Genomic DNA, 17064 nt, shown 5'->3' with positions numbered 1-17064 from the left:
CATATGCCATCTTCCACTTCATTGGCTCATTCCTTCATGTATTCATTGAGTTCATATGCTAAGGACCTGTCCTAGGTGTTGGAGATACCAAGGTAAGATAGACATGATCTCCAACATCAAGGGCAGTCTAGAATGCCTGAGAATTCTAGGAATATCTTCATATCTGTGTCTTTTTAGCTGCTCTTAGAATATAATCAAATTATATTTTAAAAAAACTCAAAATGCCTTTCTAATTTCATTTTGATTCTTAAGTTGTACTGTACTTAAGATATATTTTAACCAGAAAAACAACTTTGTCCATCATGTACTAACTTTCATTTTAAAATGTATTAGTATTTTGAGATTGGCACGCTAATTTTTTTTTTTTTTAACATCTTTATTGGGGTATAATTGCTTTACAATGGTGTGTTAGTTTCTGATTTATAACAAAGTGAATCAGCTATACATATACATGTGCTCCCATGTGTCTTCCCTCTTGCGTCTCCCTCCCTCCCACTCTCCCCCTCCCACCCCTCCAGTCTGTCCCAAAGCCCCGAGCTAATATCCCTGTGCCTTGCGGCTGCTTCCCCCTAGCTATCTACCTTACTACGTTTGTTAGTGTGTATATGTCCATGACTCTCTCTCGCCCTGTCAAAACTCACCCTTCCCCCTCCCCATATCCTTAAGTCCGTTCTCCAGTAGGTCTGCGCCTCTATTCCTGTCTTATCCCTAGGTTCTTCATGACATTTTTTCCCCTTAAATTCCATATATATGTGTTAGCATACGGTATTTGTCTTTGTCTTTCTGACTTACTTCACTCTGTATGACAGACTCTAGGTCTATCCATCTCATTACAAATAGCTCAATTTCATTTCTTTTTAAGGCTGAGTAATATTCCATTGTGTATATGTGCCACATCTTCTTTATCCATTCGTCCGATGATGGGCACTTAGGTTCTTTCCATCTCCGGGCTATTGTAAATAGAGCTGCAATGAACATTTTGGTACATGACTCTTTTTGAATTTTGGTTTTCTCAGGGTATATGCCCAGTAGTGGGATTGCTGGGTCATATGGTAGTTCTATTTGTAGTTTTTTAAGGAACCTCCATACTGTTCTCCATAGTGGCTGAACCAATTCACATTCCCACCAGCAGTGCAAGAGTGTCCCCTTTTCTCCACACCCTCTCCAGCATTTATTGTTTCTAGATTTTTTGATGATGGCCATTCTGACTGGTGGCACGCTAATTTTTGATTGAAGACACAAATTCCCTGAAGGGTAGAGAAGGGGCTCCTGCTTAGTGTGGTCTGTACTCACTTATTAGTGTGAGCATGTAGCTGTGATGCTAACAGATGATCGATCTCCTACAGAAGATTAGTGTGGGGGTCAAATGCCATTGAGGTCGAAATCCAACCCACGTGGAAGCTGCTTGTTAAACAGGTAACTGTTTTCATTTATTTTTGAAAATAAACTCCTGTTTTTTCCTTTTTTCTTTCTAGTACTCAAAGAAATCGATGTAGACGAAAGTCTGTGTTTTGTGCAACTTTTTTTTGTTATTCCCAGTGACTTTAGTTTATGCCTTTCCTGTCTATTGAGGTTTTCTTTTTTATTATTATTTCAATAAATATATATATTTTATACCAGTAATTCTAACTGGTCCTTTTCAGTAACCACTTGTTTTAAATTCAAACCCCTTCCCAGTGTGAGGGACAGATTCCCGTTTCATACTCTCCTGTTTGTTCGTTTTGTTTTCAGTGTTTTATGGTGGTTGTGATGGGTGGGGGGAGTGGGGAGGGTTGTTATTATTTCATGATCTCTTCGAGGATTGAAAAAGGATTATTTTGGTCTTTTTCGTACTGTTCTATCACTCTATTATATCCATTTTCTTGAGAGTGACTTCTTCCTTGGTTGGTGTTTTTGTTTGTTTGTTTTAGAATATTTTCTCTGTATGCTTCGAAGTTATTGCTTTCGGTAAGCTCAGCTTGGGTGGGACTTTCCCTTCTCCCATTTCTCTTCCTCTCTGTGCTCACTCTCCCTTTTTGGTGGTTCTTATTAGTCCCCATGTGTCCCCAGTTCAGAACTAGGGCCTGTGTTGGGAGTTTGTGCTCTGTCCCTTGGGGATCTGTTCAATGCAGTCCCCGAGCCAGCTTGGGGCTTGGCCAAATTCACAGCTGCATCACCAACTTGTCTCTCCTATTCCTCCCTCTGCTGGTGAACCCTTGCTGGTTGTGACTTTTCTCAGCCTCTGCTCTGGGGCAAGCCTGGTTTTGTCCCCTGCCACTTGTGGGACACTTATTCCTCCTAGCATTGAGCTCCTAGTCATTGATCTCCAGTCCTTGTATGAAAACCAACAGACTGATCAATCAGTCCCCCCTCAGTGCTGCATGTTTCTGGTCTATTTCTAATCCACAAAGATGGTCATTTGGGTTTTTAACGTGACCATTTTTTTTAATACATTTTTTATTAGACTTTTTTTTAGTGCAGTCTTAGATTCACAGCAAAATTGATTGGAAGGCACTGAGATTTCCCCCATACCCCATGCTTCCACATATGCACAATCTCTCTTACTATTAAAAAAGCAGGATGCTTTTTAAACATCTTATTCAAGTACATTTTCAAATTACCAAAGACTCTTTCAAGTGTCAATTTAGTCTATTTTGAAAAGAGTGTTAATATTTTATGGCACTTATGAATTAGGCCTTTAGTAGAAACAAAAAAGTAAAACTATGTCTTCACATTTGGTTTCAAAAGAATATTGAATAAGGGAACTAAATTAAATGGTGTTGTTTCTTCTACAAGAAGTATTTAACCAATTTTCTACTGAGTTTATACAAACTCAAAATCATATTATCTCAAATGTGTAATATACAATTAAAGCATTTTATGCCAAGCAGACAGAAGAGCTATAATTTGTAAGAAAACATGTTGCAACGGAAATTATAAAAACGTTAAGGAACACAAGCTTCTTTAATGTACAAAATATATCCAAGAGTTTAAGAAACTTTTAAGATGTGTCCTATTAACTTATTAACCAGATGTCAGTTCATTTTTAGGACTAAGGTAGAAGTTTATTTAATATATTAGAGAATTATAGAAAGTAGAGGTAAGAAAAAGTGGCAGTGGTTTTAGGTACTATTTCATCTAATTCATAATAATTATAAAGAGCACTTCACCAAGAAAAGAATCCTTGCTTTGCTCAGATGGACTCTTTATTCAAGCTGTGTGTAGGTCATGTGACCTTCTCTAGCTCCCTGGGGTTTGCCCTCTCTTCTATTATTATTAATAGTGAAGTCAGCAAGACCAAAATGGGGACAGTTGAAGGAATTTTAAAAGTTGAAGATATTATTAACAGACCAAAAATACCTGCATGGATGACCATCTTTGGGGCTGGTGACAAATTCTGCCCATGATTTTCACTGCATCTTTGGATAAGACGTTTCCCTTCCCTGGGTAGGACCTTCCCTCTTTGTTCAAGGGAAGGTCCATGCTGACTCGACTGATTCTCAGAGGATCTTACTAAGACCTGTGACATGAGAGTATGTTATTTGTAAATGAATGACCTGGATAAAAGTGGAATCTTTAATTTTCATTGTACAACTTGACTACATTGGCAGCATGTGATTGCATGAAAAAGAAACCTGCAATAAAAAGGGGGAAGGGTAAACTGTGACAAAGCGAGAGAGAGGCATGGACATATATACGTAAGGTAGATAGCTAGTGGGAAGCAGCCGCATGGCACAGGGAGATCAGCTCGGTGCTTTGTGACCGCCTGGAGGGGTGGGATAGGGAGGGTGGGAGAGAGGGAGACGCAAGAGGGAAGAGATATGGGAACATATGTATATACATAACTGATTCATTTTGTTGTGAAGCAGAAACTAACACACCATTGTAAAGCAATTATACTCCAATAAAGATGTTAAAAAAAAAAAGTTCAAAATTGAAGTTTGTTTTTAAAAGAGTCTGAATCATGTGTCTTCTCCATTGTGGGTACATCTGTTTAAAAATGTAAATTGTTAGATTTTGTTATTGGTCAAATATTTTTGAAAATTCAAAATAAATAAGAATGATCAATTTGTGGGCATGGCTCTGAGTGCTTAAAATAAATTTGCTTCTACTATATCACATTTTATGTGCTTGACATTGTCTCTACTGCAATTAATGGAGTTCTAAGTGAATTCTATTGCTGTAAAAATGGAAGAAAAATATCTATAAAGAAATGACATCATCTTGACTGCCACTATGGTCCATGCAAGTGACCCAGATGCTCTTTTCATACCTTCATAGGTTTTAGATCTATGCTACGTGTTTCAAGCCTTTACCCTCACTTTGTGGCTGTCTCAGGGTTACATCGAATACTCAGTGGCCATCATCATCTGTTCTCTCCATTGTCTTAAGCGTGTACGATTTGCGACAGGTAAGAACAGAAATCGTAGCTGGATTCTATTTAGCTTCTAGCTGCACAAGAAGCCAAACCTATGGCCTTTCCACTGAGAGCAAAGAGTTGCTTTGTTAAACATAAGTCATAACAAGGGAAAAGGCAAGGGCTTACTAAATACGGGACCTCAGGAGGAGGGCTTCAAGAATACCAGGTAGATTTAAACATCTTTGCAAACTCTGATTATCAACTGATGGCTGCACTGAATACAGTGTTTAGAAGGACTCTGAGGCTGTGTCTGAGCATGGTGGGAAAGAAAACAGTGATGGATTAATGATGACAGCATAGTACCTGTCCGTCTCTCTTACCATCGCTGTTCATCTTATAGCCATTTAAAATCCTCCTTTTAAAGAAAAAATCAGTCTTATAAATGGTATACCAACACATTCAGAAGTGGAATCTAGCTGAGTATTACTTACCACAGCCTTTCTGAATCTCATTTTCCCACAACATCTTTCTAGAAAATGTTCTACTACTTTGCTTAAGATGCATCAGGCTAGGGCTTCCCTGGTGGCGCAGTGGTTGAGAATCTGCCTGCCAATGCAGGGGACACGGGTTTGAGCCCTAGTCTGGGAAGATCCCACATGCCGTGGAGCAACTAGGCCACTGAGCCACAACTACTGAGCCTGAACATCTGCAGCCCGTGCTCCGCAACAAAAAAGGCCGCGACAGTGAGAGGCCCGCGCACCGCGATGAAGAGCGGCCCCCGCTTGCCACAACTAGAGAAAGCCCTCGCACAGAAATGAAGACGCAACACCGCAAAAATTAATTAATTAATTAATAAACTCCTACCCCCAACATCTTCTTTAAAAAAAAAAAAAAGATGCATCAGGCGAAATTATGAGGCAACATCCAAAGGGTGTCTCACTGTATTTGTTGTATATTTTTGAAAACTTGACTGTGAAATTGGCTTTTTAGACACAGGAAACAATGGTACTTGTATCCACCTGTCAACTCTATTGAACTGTTGAAATCGCCTAGTTTTCTCAAACTTCGTCCTTCATCTAGAGAAGAGGAAACTAAGATTTCCAGGGGAAACAAACAAGGGAGCTTGTTCAGGTCATAAAGTGGGTTTGTGACGGAGTCAGGGCTTCTGGCTCCTCATAAGTGAAATTCTATTGCACGTGCAATATTTCCTTAGCAGAAAGCACTTTCCAAAGTAGCACATAGCTGGGGAAGAAAGTCAAACCTACGTGTGAGAGGAGAGATGAATTCTAGCTATCAGCAGAGTAAAGTCTGGGCCCATGTCAGTAAGGCAGATGTGGAGGCTTTTAAACAAGCCCAACTGAAAGAGATCTTTTATTTTTACTCTATTTCAGTCACTCAGCAAATATTAGATCTAAGATTGGCTTTTTGTCTGGTTTTAGATGCTACAAATTTTGAGCTATGAAGTGTTTGATGAGAAATGAAAGAAACGCAATATATATTTAAAGAGTTAGAAAACAGGACCTAAAAATGAAAAGTTAAGTCAATGGAGACACTTTGAGCTAGAGAGTGAGGACTAGAAGGGCTTTGTTTTATTTATTTATTCCGTGTCCCCTGCATCGGCAGGCGGACTCCCAACCACTGCGCCACCAGGGAAGCCCCCTTGGCTTTTTCTTTTTTAAAAAAAATTAGTGCCTAGTGCGTTTCTTCATGAACAAATTTAAATCACAAAAATATTAACAGTGATCAGTAACCTGCCTCTGATGGTGACAATTCCTTTCTGTCTGGCTGCCAAGTCAGGGGGTAGAGTGACTGTCCTTCTGGTGAACTCTGAGCATTTGAACAAAAGAAGGAAAATAAACACCAGGACAATAAAAGATCTGGCACTTTCTGCTCGGCCACAATAGGAAAGAAATTATCATGTCCCAAACGTTTACCTTTGTCATTTGATAGAGGTATGTAATGTGAAGCCCCCATATCAAATTTCTAGTTCCTGGGTTTTGAGAAATCTTTGTTTTAATAGAATATCTAATTTGATACCTACGAGCCACTCCTATGCTTTCTGGCTGATGTCAAACCTCAGTGAATACGGGTCTTCTCCCATGTGCTTCCCTCTATTGGGAATACATAGACACACAATCACCTGAGTATATCATCGCAAACCATCTCAGGGTTCTGAGGAAAAATACAGAATGCTCTGAGGACTTTGGCAGGGAGATCTTATCTAGTCAAGTTAAAATTCCCCGCTCACTACTCCTACTTGTGTTACTTGACACTATTTGTTACTTGACACTTTAATGGTCACCTTCCTTATTTGTAAGAGTGTGTGTGTTTGTGTTCAATGTTATAGTCAAGAAAAGTAAATGAAACAATGCATCTGAATTACTTGTGTTCCTGGTACCTAGTAGGCACTCATCAAATGTTACCTTTATTACCGTTATGGCTGTTGCTGTTTTTATTACTGTTCTTGGAGTGGGGAAAGTAGATTATGGAAAGATGGGAGGAGGCACAGAGATTGAAGGGAGGAGGGATAACTCGAACAAGAAAGTAGCACAGGAACATCCCAGGACAGGGCTTCTAACCACCACTGACTCATTTATTGTGTGGCTCTGGGATCTCTTTTCTCCTCCCTGGACTCACTTTCCTCAGCTGTAAATAGTGGAGGTTAAACTCTGTCTCTTTAGGTCCCACCTTTTTTAGGCTTCTATCATTTTGCCAGGGCCACCAATAAGGCATGAAAAAAGGGCTCTTGGAAACTTTAAAACACTAATAAGAAACTTTCTGGCCACTGGGAATGTGGGAGCACATTTTGGAGACTGGAGTCAATTCCTACAAGACCCTATTAATTTTGGACTAACTAGCCACATAGACTACTCAGTCAGGATGTGGACAAATAATAGAAACCTGTTTAAACTCCCTTAATCACAAAAGGGATATGGATTATAAATATGCACCAGTAGCTCACGAAACCCAAGATCATGAAGTACAGATGGACTTTACTGGGGGCCGGACCCAGGAACTTGGGTTACTCTTCCCAGTCTCCTATTCTCAGACAAGTATGGAACTAAATACACATATTCTGGGGGCAGTGCTCCACCACTACTCCTCTCCTCTGAAAACTGGGTGTACCCAGAGCCCAGAGCTGACAGCCCACAACTGGTTTGTTCCATGTGGCTTTCTCCTTCCACTGGCACAGCTAGTTGGAACAGGGGGCACCCAACCAGTGGAAGCCAATCCATCAACAGGCGTGATGGCAACATATCTTTTTGCCTGAGATCCTGGAATAAAGCCTTGAAGGTGCTGGTCATACTCTGTTAGGAAAATGATCTGAAAAATGACGTATAGCCAGGACCAGGGTGGCCACTTTTGATCCCTGTGTATGGACAAGCAAAGAAAAAAAAACTTCTGCAGAGAAAGAGAGGAAAAGAGTGAACCAAATACACAGTGAGACACAGAGGTGAGCAATACACAGTCCAGCAGAGACAGAGTCACCTGTTCCTCACAGCGTTTTCTGTTCCTGTTCAGGAAACTTCCTTGGGACACTTGGCTGTACTTCCTACCCTTCGGTTCCTTCCTAAGACATCCCTGCATCCTCATATATTCTCATCCTCTGCTTAAAGCAGCCTAACAAGTTTCTGTTACTTGCAGTCAATTTGTCCCAAGGAAATGTGGTGCTACTGTTTGATACATTATGCTCCCCTAGCATGTTTCCACCTATGTCCCCTGACTTAGATATTGTCTCTGTCCTACACAGTATCCATCTGTATCTTTATGACAAATTTCAGTGTCTCTTTTAAAATTCCTTTACAATGCCCATGTCTTCACTTGGAACTCAGGTATCTTTCTTTAAGGAAACCCCAAATAAATTTAGAAATTCCAGTGGAGGAGTAGGGGAAGTGTTGTAGCAAAAGTTAGGTTTGATTCTATAGGCCAGAGGGCAATGTTCCAGTGAGAAAATTACTTGAGATTCCTGAGTTCCTAAACTCTTACCTTAAATCAAAATATCTACAGAATAAGAGGAATTTACACTTTTTAACAGTTTCATAACAGGTGATTGTTATGCATTCTAAAGGCTTAATTAACAGCTGTTGTTACAGAGGAACACACCAAAGGCAAATTCAAGCACCAAGATCCCAAATCTATCTATTTATTTATTTATTCATGTCATCACCAGCTGAACGTATTTTTCACTCTTTTTACTCTATCAGATGCACGGAAGTACAAGTTTATATGGAGATTTATTTAGGTATTTATTAATTTGTTTTATCAAAACAGAATTGTCCTATGTGTGTTTATCTGGAACTTGCATTTTTCACCTTACAATATATATAATGGCCATCCACCATTATAAACAAATAATTCTAAATCATGTTTAAAAATAATGCTGTGATATTCCATAGTATACCATAATTTATTCAAATATTCTTCTCTTTATGGAAAATAAGGGGTTTCTTCTCCAATTTTTGCCACCGCAAATATGTTGAATTAAACATAACTACAATATAGGGTAGCCTTACATATTAGTGTTTGCAACCCTTTTTTCAGCAAAACAATCAAAACCAGGCTGCTGAATCAAAAGATATGTATGTGTTGGATATTAATAAATACTGTAATATTATTTTCCCCAAATGAAATAATTCATTCTCCTATCAGCAACATATGAGAATATTCATTTTCCCAGATCCTCACCAGCATTAGGTGTTATAGCTTGACATTTAAAAATTTCAATCTAATACTTTTTTTTAATTGCATCTCATTGATGTTTTAATTTACATTTCCCTGACTGCTAGTGAGATTAGACACACACTTTCCATTGTCTAAAAGAGATTTGCATTTTTATTTACTGTCTGTTTATATCCATCATATAGGTGAAAAAGTTTTATTTTTTAGTCTTTTTTCTCTTGAGCTTGACTTTTGCTAGATTTATAAAATATGTCTAGTTAAATATGTTTCTTTCTCTTTATGGCTTCTGGGTTTCTAGTTTTGCTTATAAAGTTTTCCTCTTCCAAAACTGGATATTCTTTTTTTTCTATTTGTAATTTTCTTAATATTTATTTTAAAGTCCTTAATGGAATTTAAACATGCAGATTCCACACCTTAAAGAATCCCTGAATGCCTTTACTCAAAATAATGACTGGCACGAGAATTTCAGACTTGATGGCAATATTGCAAAAGACTTCTTTGAAATGATGACACTAATTCCATTAGCAGTTAGCATTTGTTAATAAAACCTTAGCTGACCCAACCTGCAAGGCATCTTGTAACACTATGCAAAATGGGCCAGTTTCCTGAAACTGTATCTTTGCAGTTTAAACCACAAGTCCTCAACAACTAATATCTGTTTAGCACTACAATTTGCAATGGACTCTGACATTTATAATGAATGTGCTTGTATGAGGCTTGGCAAGCTGTGAAATGATACACATATGATATATCCTCCCATCACCGGAGAGGGAGGGACAGGGCCAATCAGGGGTGTAAAGTGACCTGCTCACACTCACCCAGGAACGGCAGCTGCAGACCTTAATCCCAGGTTTCCTGACTCCAAGTCAGGTCGCTGTGCCATTGAGCAAAATCTCAAAGTAACCTGTGAGCTTCCTGTGGCAGTAGATGAGGTTTCAATAATTTTAGAACGAAAAGCAGATTTGGGGAGGAGGGCTGGCAGGAAGGGAAGAAAGAGCATCTACTGCCATCTCCAAATCATGCTAAATAAATACATGCTTTTGAGAATTGCAGGAGGGGAAGTGTTGGCAGAAGTGGGATAAGACATCTTATCCCACTTATCATGCACCTACTCTAGCCCCAATTCATGTCGCACAGAGAGGTTAACCCTGCCTAAGCCAAGAAGCACCCCGTTGCAGTACAGTCCCTTTCTACCACGTTTGGTGCAGGTATGAGTGCAAACCTTGGCACTTAGTTGCATTTCCATGGAACTGTACTGGCTCCACGGGCGGCTGCTGGCAATAGCACGGAGAGTATCTGGCCTCATTCAGGACTGAGCTGGGCTCAAGAGACACCTGAGTTAATGCCCTCATTACTCATCTCTGGAGGAAATCCAGCCAGAGCAAACACAAGGACACACAGCAACAGATGCCAAATAATAACAGTATGCAAATTAGCCTTGGAAACAGATCCTGGTCCCACCGAACAGGGACTGGAGAAAGCAGAGGGGGCCTAATGAAAATCAGGCAGCGAGCTTCGAAATCATGGCAAGCATCACAGAGCTGGCTTTCTCCTAGCTGGTTGGTTGTCATAGAAACCTGTGTTTGTAGAGTTTCTGAGTACATTCGCTCAAAGAGGATGCTTATATTATCCTACTGTAGTGTTGCTGGGAGAAATAGAATAATTCAGTTCAATTAAATAAATATTTGCTGAGGATCTACTACGTGATACACCACAGGGGATACAGATAAATACATAGCCTCATCCTTGAACCTCCTGACTTAGAGGGGAGACCTGACAAGAAAACAGACAGCTCTAATGGAGTGGGATCTATACACTAGTACAGGTGGAAACACAGTGAGCAGGGCAATTAATTCTTCCTGGGGGTGTTAAGGACTTATGGAGAGGAGATGACATTTGAGCAGGACTTTATGTGAAGGATTAGAAAGAGTTGGCTAGTAGAAAACAGGGGTAAACATCCCAGGGAATAGCTCGAGTGAAGGCACAGAAGCACGGCAGTTTGCGCAGAATGCTGAGCCTGATGAACAAATCCAGCTTTACGCCATCGTGAGTTTTGAGAATTACAGTCAAGCACTATTAACTCATACCTCACTTCCAAATGTGTTATCATCCTTTTAAGCTAAGTTGAAATTGTATGACATTGACTAAGAGAGTTTGCTAAGCAAGAAAATAACTTAAAGAAATTTGTAAGGAAAGATGTTTATCTTCTTAAAGGGCAAAAGCTGCTTTCAAGCACTTTCAGAGAACATATTCATCAACAGAAAAGCCTTTAGAGTCGGATGAACCTGGTTTTATTTTGACTTTAATACTTAGTAAGAAAATGATTGTGGGCAAGTTACTTTAACATTTTCAAGCCCCTGTTTTTTTTTGTTTTTGCTTTGCTATATGTACTTTGGAGGTGATATAGCATTTTCATCATAGAATTATCTTGAGGATTAAAAAAAAAGCAAGCCATCCATTCCAAGTGCCTAAAATAGCACCTGGCACATGGTGACTGAATCAAGTTCTAAACTGTTTAAAAATAATAATTTGAGTCATTTGTTATACTCTGGGTATTTCTTCTATGAAGCCTTGGGGGTTTTGAATAAATCTCTGATATGCAAAATAAATCATGTCATTTTAGAGCTTGAAGGGAAGTTGCGAATAATCCAGTTCAATGTTGTCTGTTTACAAAGGAAGCGGCTAACGTATAAGGTGAAATGTCTTATGTATGGGTATCTGGCTAGCTAGTGGGTAAGCCTGACCCACCACAAACCGCTTTCTCACTGTCCCCCACCATTTAAATGAATGCCCCAACAGGCGAGCCTCAAGGAGTCAAGTTAGGGCGATGAATATGTGCCCAATATCACTTCTTCCACTCAACTGGTCCAAATAATTGAAGTTTAGCTTTTCATGCAAAACTGAAGTAAATAATAAATAGTTCTATATAAATATTAACACCGAACTCATTGTGTTCTCTCGAGAGGAAAGATGCATAACTGTGTTGGAATGCTTGTCTAAGCCTGATGAGATTTATAACATTAGACATCATCAACAAAACAGATAAAAATAATTTAACATCTAAAAAGACGTTTTACATTTGAATTATGTTAAGCTGTGTCTAACCATGTTGACAGTATTCAGACCTCTTCTACTTAGAGTTATCTGAGTAACTGACATCCATGCAGAGAGGGGCAGTGCTTTCCAGGGTTGCCTCGGCTGGTCCAGCTTTGTACTCCCTCTGGCTCGTGGCGCCCCTGACAGTCAGTTTAGAGAACTCTGTGGACCACATCCCTTCTCACCTCCGTTTTCCTGTCCCCTAAGTCATTCTAGCAGATGCTTCCTCCACTTCTCCAGGGTGCTTCCATTTCCTCTGCTTTGTCAGGGTCCTATCTCAGTGAATTCCACCTCAAGTGAATTTTTCCAGCTGATGTACTCAGACAACTGTTTTGTTTTGTTTTTTAACAACAACTTTCTTATTAATCATCGACACTCACTGAGCTCTTACTATAGTAATGAATACTATCCAAAGGGTTAAGTAAAATAAGATAAGCCTTAAGTAACTTAAAATAAAAAAAAAAAAAAAAAAAAAAAAAGATACTGCTATTATCTCCACCTTTGGATGAGGAAAAGGGAGTTATACAGGCTAAATAACTCATAAGTGGTAGCACCAGGATTCCAAACGGAACAACATGACTCCAGTCTGCAGAATTATCCAATGTGAAAACCCACCAGTTCATAAAGGAGGCAATGGTTGTTCCACTTATGATCAAAATACAACCTAAATATTCACAGGCTCTTACAATGGAAAGCCACTTCCAGTTCATACTCAGCTTTGCTTTCTACGGACAGGGTAACAGAGGCACAGAGAACGGGAGTGGTCTCGTTGCTTTTCTTCAGTCTAATCATGCATCCTCAAGAAAGGAAGTCTCGGTTCCTTGGCTTGAGTCCATGTGGCAGTGACTGTCCATCATCTTTCTTGGGATTGAAATAGCATTAAACTAATGAGCATATTTGCTGCTGTAAGTAGGGAGTTGAGTGAAGTAAGCGTTGAGGGGGGGGAACGGGAGCATGGAAAGTAGACTTGAGTCTTTCCCCAGAGTCAGTTTGGCTGTGACAGTAGGTTCAGCATTTACTGTATTCAGATCAGGTGGTTTTCCGGATATGGAAATATTAGATATTTAAACACTGACTTTGAATTTGTAGCAAAGTTAAGCTGCACAACCTTGTGGAGGATCACAACAAAGTCCAGGTTACAATCATTGTAAAAGGCAAAGGTAAGTGATGGGTCCTGCCGTCGCCAGCATCCTGGTATTCAGAGTGGAGTCAGTCTCATTTGTTTTATTGGTCAAGGAGAAAAAGTTTTTTCTCATTAAACTGAGGACTGGAGCTAAGGTGAGGTAAACGAGGCACCATAGATGCAAACTTTAAGGAGGCAAGGTCATGAGAATGCTGGCCTGTACCTGCGGGAGCCTGAGTGAGCCCCTCGTTGAATTCTGTACCCTACGTACCTGGCATGCCTCACCCTGGTCCCAGCCCTGATTGAACCATGTCTGTCCAATGTCTGATTTATTTCAAATTCCTTCTGTCCTCCATATTTCACTTACTGGAATGTTACTGGGTAAGCCTTCTTAAGGCTTTGTGATTTCCCCTACTAACGATCCCAAACAGACCTTGCATCGTATATTTCAATCTGTTATCTGGAACCCAGGCCTGCATAAGGCTTATAGATGGTTGGCTGGACATTTGGCATTGGCTCTGAGTTAGCCTGGGCTGGGGTGGCCATGACTCTCAGCAACGAGTAGCTGCACTCCTGGGCAGCAGAAGTTGTCTGGAGTGTTTACATAGGCCCCAATCCAAGAACAGATTGTGCTACGGGGTGTGGGGGGAATGGGGAGGACGGTCAGGAACCCAACCACAGAGAGTAAGAAACAGCAAAGGGGCATTCCTTCATTGACCAATGCCACCGAGTGCCTTCGGTGGGCAGAGCGCTGTCTCAGGCACTAAGATCAAGATGGGACACTTGTTGCTGAGCAAATCCTTTGCCATGGCCCGGGTATCAATTCCCTAATCCTGGTTCTCTGGGAATCCGCAGTGGAATGGAAAGGGGCTGGAGCAGGTGAGCATGCAAGGGTAGCTCTTGGCCAACAAGTTGATAAGAGTTCTCAGTTGTTTTAATTGTTAAGTATAAACAGGAAAAGTTCAGCTAGTCATGTAAACTTTGCCATTATATAGGTTTGCAGGAGCTAGAGTCCCGTCTCTTGGTTCCCGGAGATATTCTTATTTTTCCAGGAAAACTTTCATTGCCATGCGATGCTGCTCTGATCGATGGAAGCTGTGTGGTGCATGAAGGCATGCTCACGGGTAGGCAGTTATCACGATGCTTCCTCTTTCCTTCCAACAGCCAGGCCAGATGAGCAAAGCAGTTCAGTGTACACTTACCTGCTTTATACCAAGGCTAAGGTATTGAGAGATAGATGAGGAAGACACACCCAGACTATTCATGCAGATGGAAACCATATATGCAAACAGGAAATGTTTAAGGATATAGGAATCAAGCCACAAGACACACGAAACTAGAAGAAAAGACTTCTACAACATGGGATCAATTAATTGCCTGATGACTGGGATGAATAGGGTGCCCTGAGTTCAGAGGAGTGTCAGAACCTCATACTGTTTGATGCACAGTCTCTTCCTAAATATACGGATAATTTATACTCCTGTACAAACAAAGCACAGCCTAAAACCATCACCTCACAATTGGCAGGAAATAGAGATTTTATCCAGCCCTGTACTCTGTAGATGGAAAACCAAGCCCCAGCTTTCAGTGGGAAGGAGGTTGAGTTGAACATTCCAGAAAGGCAATAAAATAGTTCTGTTCTCTAGAATCATGTTTCCAGTTGATCTCACTGAGCAGAAAAGACTGGTTTTCTAGTTATGGTTTGAACTATCCTTGTCCTCATTTGTACTTTGTACAGTCCATTTGAATTTGGGTAATTAGTAAGGCACTATTTATAAAATATTCTTCAGGCGAAAAAGAAAATACACAGGGCATCTTAATGAGAGAAGGAGAAACTATATGGCACCACAGAAATAGAAAGTATTGGCCTACTGTGCTTGCAGATTATTGCACTTTTCTGTTTCCAAACGGTGTAAAGACAGGAAAAAAAAAAAACCCACACACGCACAAAACTTTTTTAACATCACCTGAACATAAAGAGAGGCATTCTCTATTCTTAAATTGTTCGAAACAAGTAGATTTCACATGAAAAAAATGGGTCTGCTTAAATTAAAATTGAGGCAGGAAAATGTAGTAAGCATAAATATGTTCAGTATAATTACAAAATACCCTTTTAATGTGTTAAAATCAAACTGCCTTGTAATGGCAGTGATGAGAATTTGCATACTGATCATATCTTTCATCCAGAATGTTGCCATCGTACCCTAAGTATAAACCTCAAACCCGAGAAAACTGTGCTCTTCACTCAGAGGCAGCAATTGTCTCGTATTCCCAGCAGGCTGCCAACCAAGAACAGCATCCCTCACGGCGACACAGAGAATGGCAGTGAGAAAACAGGGGAGGACACACAGCAGGGTTTACTCCCCTGGGTCTGCTGACCTGGGCGACCGTTCTTGTCCTGATTCTCATGAAAACTCAGAGTGTCTCAGAGAAGTAGGAATGGCAAAAATACCGCCTTTTAACAGATGTGCAAAGTTGACCTAAAATGACCTCAAATGGTCAGTGGTTTTTCTGAGGGTCTATTTCAGGAAACATAAGGTCACCAGCATTTATATATATGTAACCTAAGTACTGATCAAGTCAATTTTAGAAACAGACACATGAAATGGAAATACATCTATTTCTTTCTCTTTAACTTCTTGAAATAGATCTAAGTGCCAACACGCTCTGAATACTTTCTTACACATCCTGCCTAGATCCTCTCACTCACGTATGTATTTGTGGAAAGGATCCTGATTGAGCAATCAGGTTAGGGTTAGATTCCTGAAACTACAACTGTATTTCTGGGCATGTGTCCACAAATGTGACTCAGGTAGTTCCCTATGTGCAAAAATAGTCCTTTGCATATACAGAAGTCTTTATTTATGTAGGAAGAATAGCAAATACTCCTAACATCTCTATAGCAATTTATATTTTTAGAAGCAACTTTTATACCTCACTTCATTGTAACATAAAACAAATTAGACTAGGAACTATTATAATACCCCATTTACAGATAAGGAAACTGAGGTGAAAAGAGACCAGGGTTGCTCAGTTAGTGAGAGAAAAGTCAGAGTTGGAGGTGGCATTGGCTTTCAGACACGAGGGACCATAGGCGTGAGGACGATGATTTGAGGGTGGGTTCAGCCACTGCCTTTGTGTTTCATCACCTTTTCCTCTCTCCTGGTTATTCCCATTCATAGCACATACCCAGTGTGGGATTTTTCCTGCTCACCTTCATAACCTCATCCTATTGTCATGAGCTCGGCTGTGCAAGAAACATAACTTTATTTTACACTTCATTTTTATTTTGGCTCCAAATTTGGCCACCCTTGAAAGTATGCGGCACGAAGTATCTGGTACAAGTCAGGCGTCCCCATCAATTAGCAGGACCTCCGACTCTGGTCTGGCTACAGAAGTTGCATAAGGCACTGCTGAGGGGCATCTGGTCTGGGGCTCACTCCTCTTTCTGTTGCCTCACACCACATGGACCTTGGGAAGCATCCAGGGCCTATCTACCTGGAAAAGGAGGCAGACCCAGGTGAAGTTGCTCTCGGTTTCTACACACTTCTAGAATGTTTCCATATCCTAATTTCGTCTAGGCCCCTTCTCTCAAAGACACACGATATCTAAGTTTCCTTTAGATTTTCTTCCAACTCCCAGTCCAGGGTTTTGTTTGGTTTGGTTTGGTTTGGTTAGGAAAGTAGTAGAGGAAAGGCATGGTGAACAGAAAAGCTTTGTTCTCACTCTCAGGTGGTCGCTAAAATCCATTATCAAATTTATGAACGACTTTTGAAACTCAAAAGCTAGTCCTCTGTCTTTTATTTCTGCCTCCCGAGACAGTGAT

General features: G+C 40.3%; 1 protein-coding gene across 1 annotated transcript in view; it reads left to right on the top strand.

Moving 5' to 3' along the window:
* The window catches only part of LOC112404271 (probable cation-transporting ATPase 13A5), a 77749-nt gene that overhangs the window by 18623 nt on the left and 42062 nt on the right, over positions 1-17064 (top strand). Inside the window, 6 exon segments of the mRNA XM_024752101.1 lie at positions 1347-1416; positions 4261-4346; positions 4348-4390; positions 11831-11837; positions 13210-13275; positions 14234-14362. Of these exon segments, the coding sequence (XP_024607869.1) occupies positions 1347-1416; positions 4261-4346; positions 4348-4390; positions 11831-11837; positions 13210-13275; positions 14234-14362 (401 nt within the window).

This window comes from Neophocaena asiaeorientalis, unplaced genomic scaffold (genome assembly GCF_003031525.2).
Source record: "Neophocaena asiaeorientalis asiaeorientalis breed wild unplaced genomic scaffold, Neophocaena_asiaeorientalis_V1.1 scaffold293, whole genome shotgun sequence".
Taxonomy (NCBI): Eukaryota; Metazoa; Chordata; class Mammalia; order Artiodactyla; family Phocoenidae; genus Neophocaena; species Neophocaena asiaeorientalis.
This window is presented reverse-complemented; position numbering and strand designations above follow the sequence as displayed.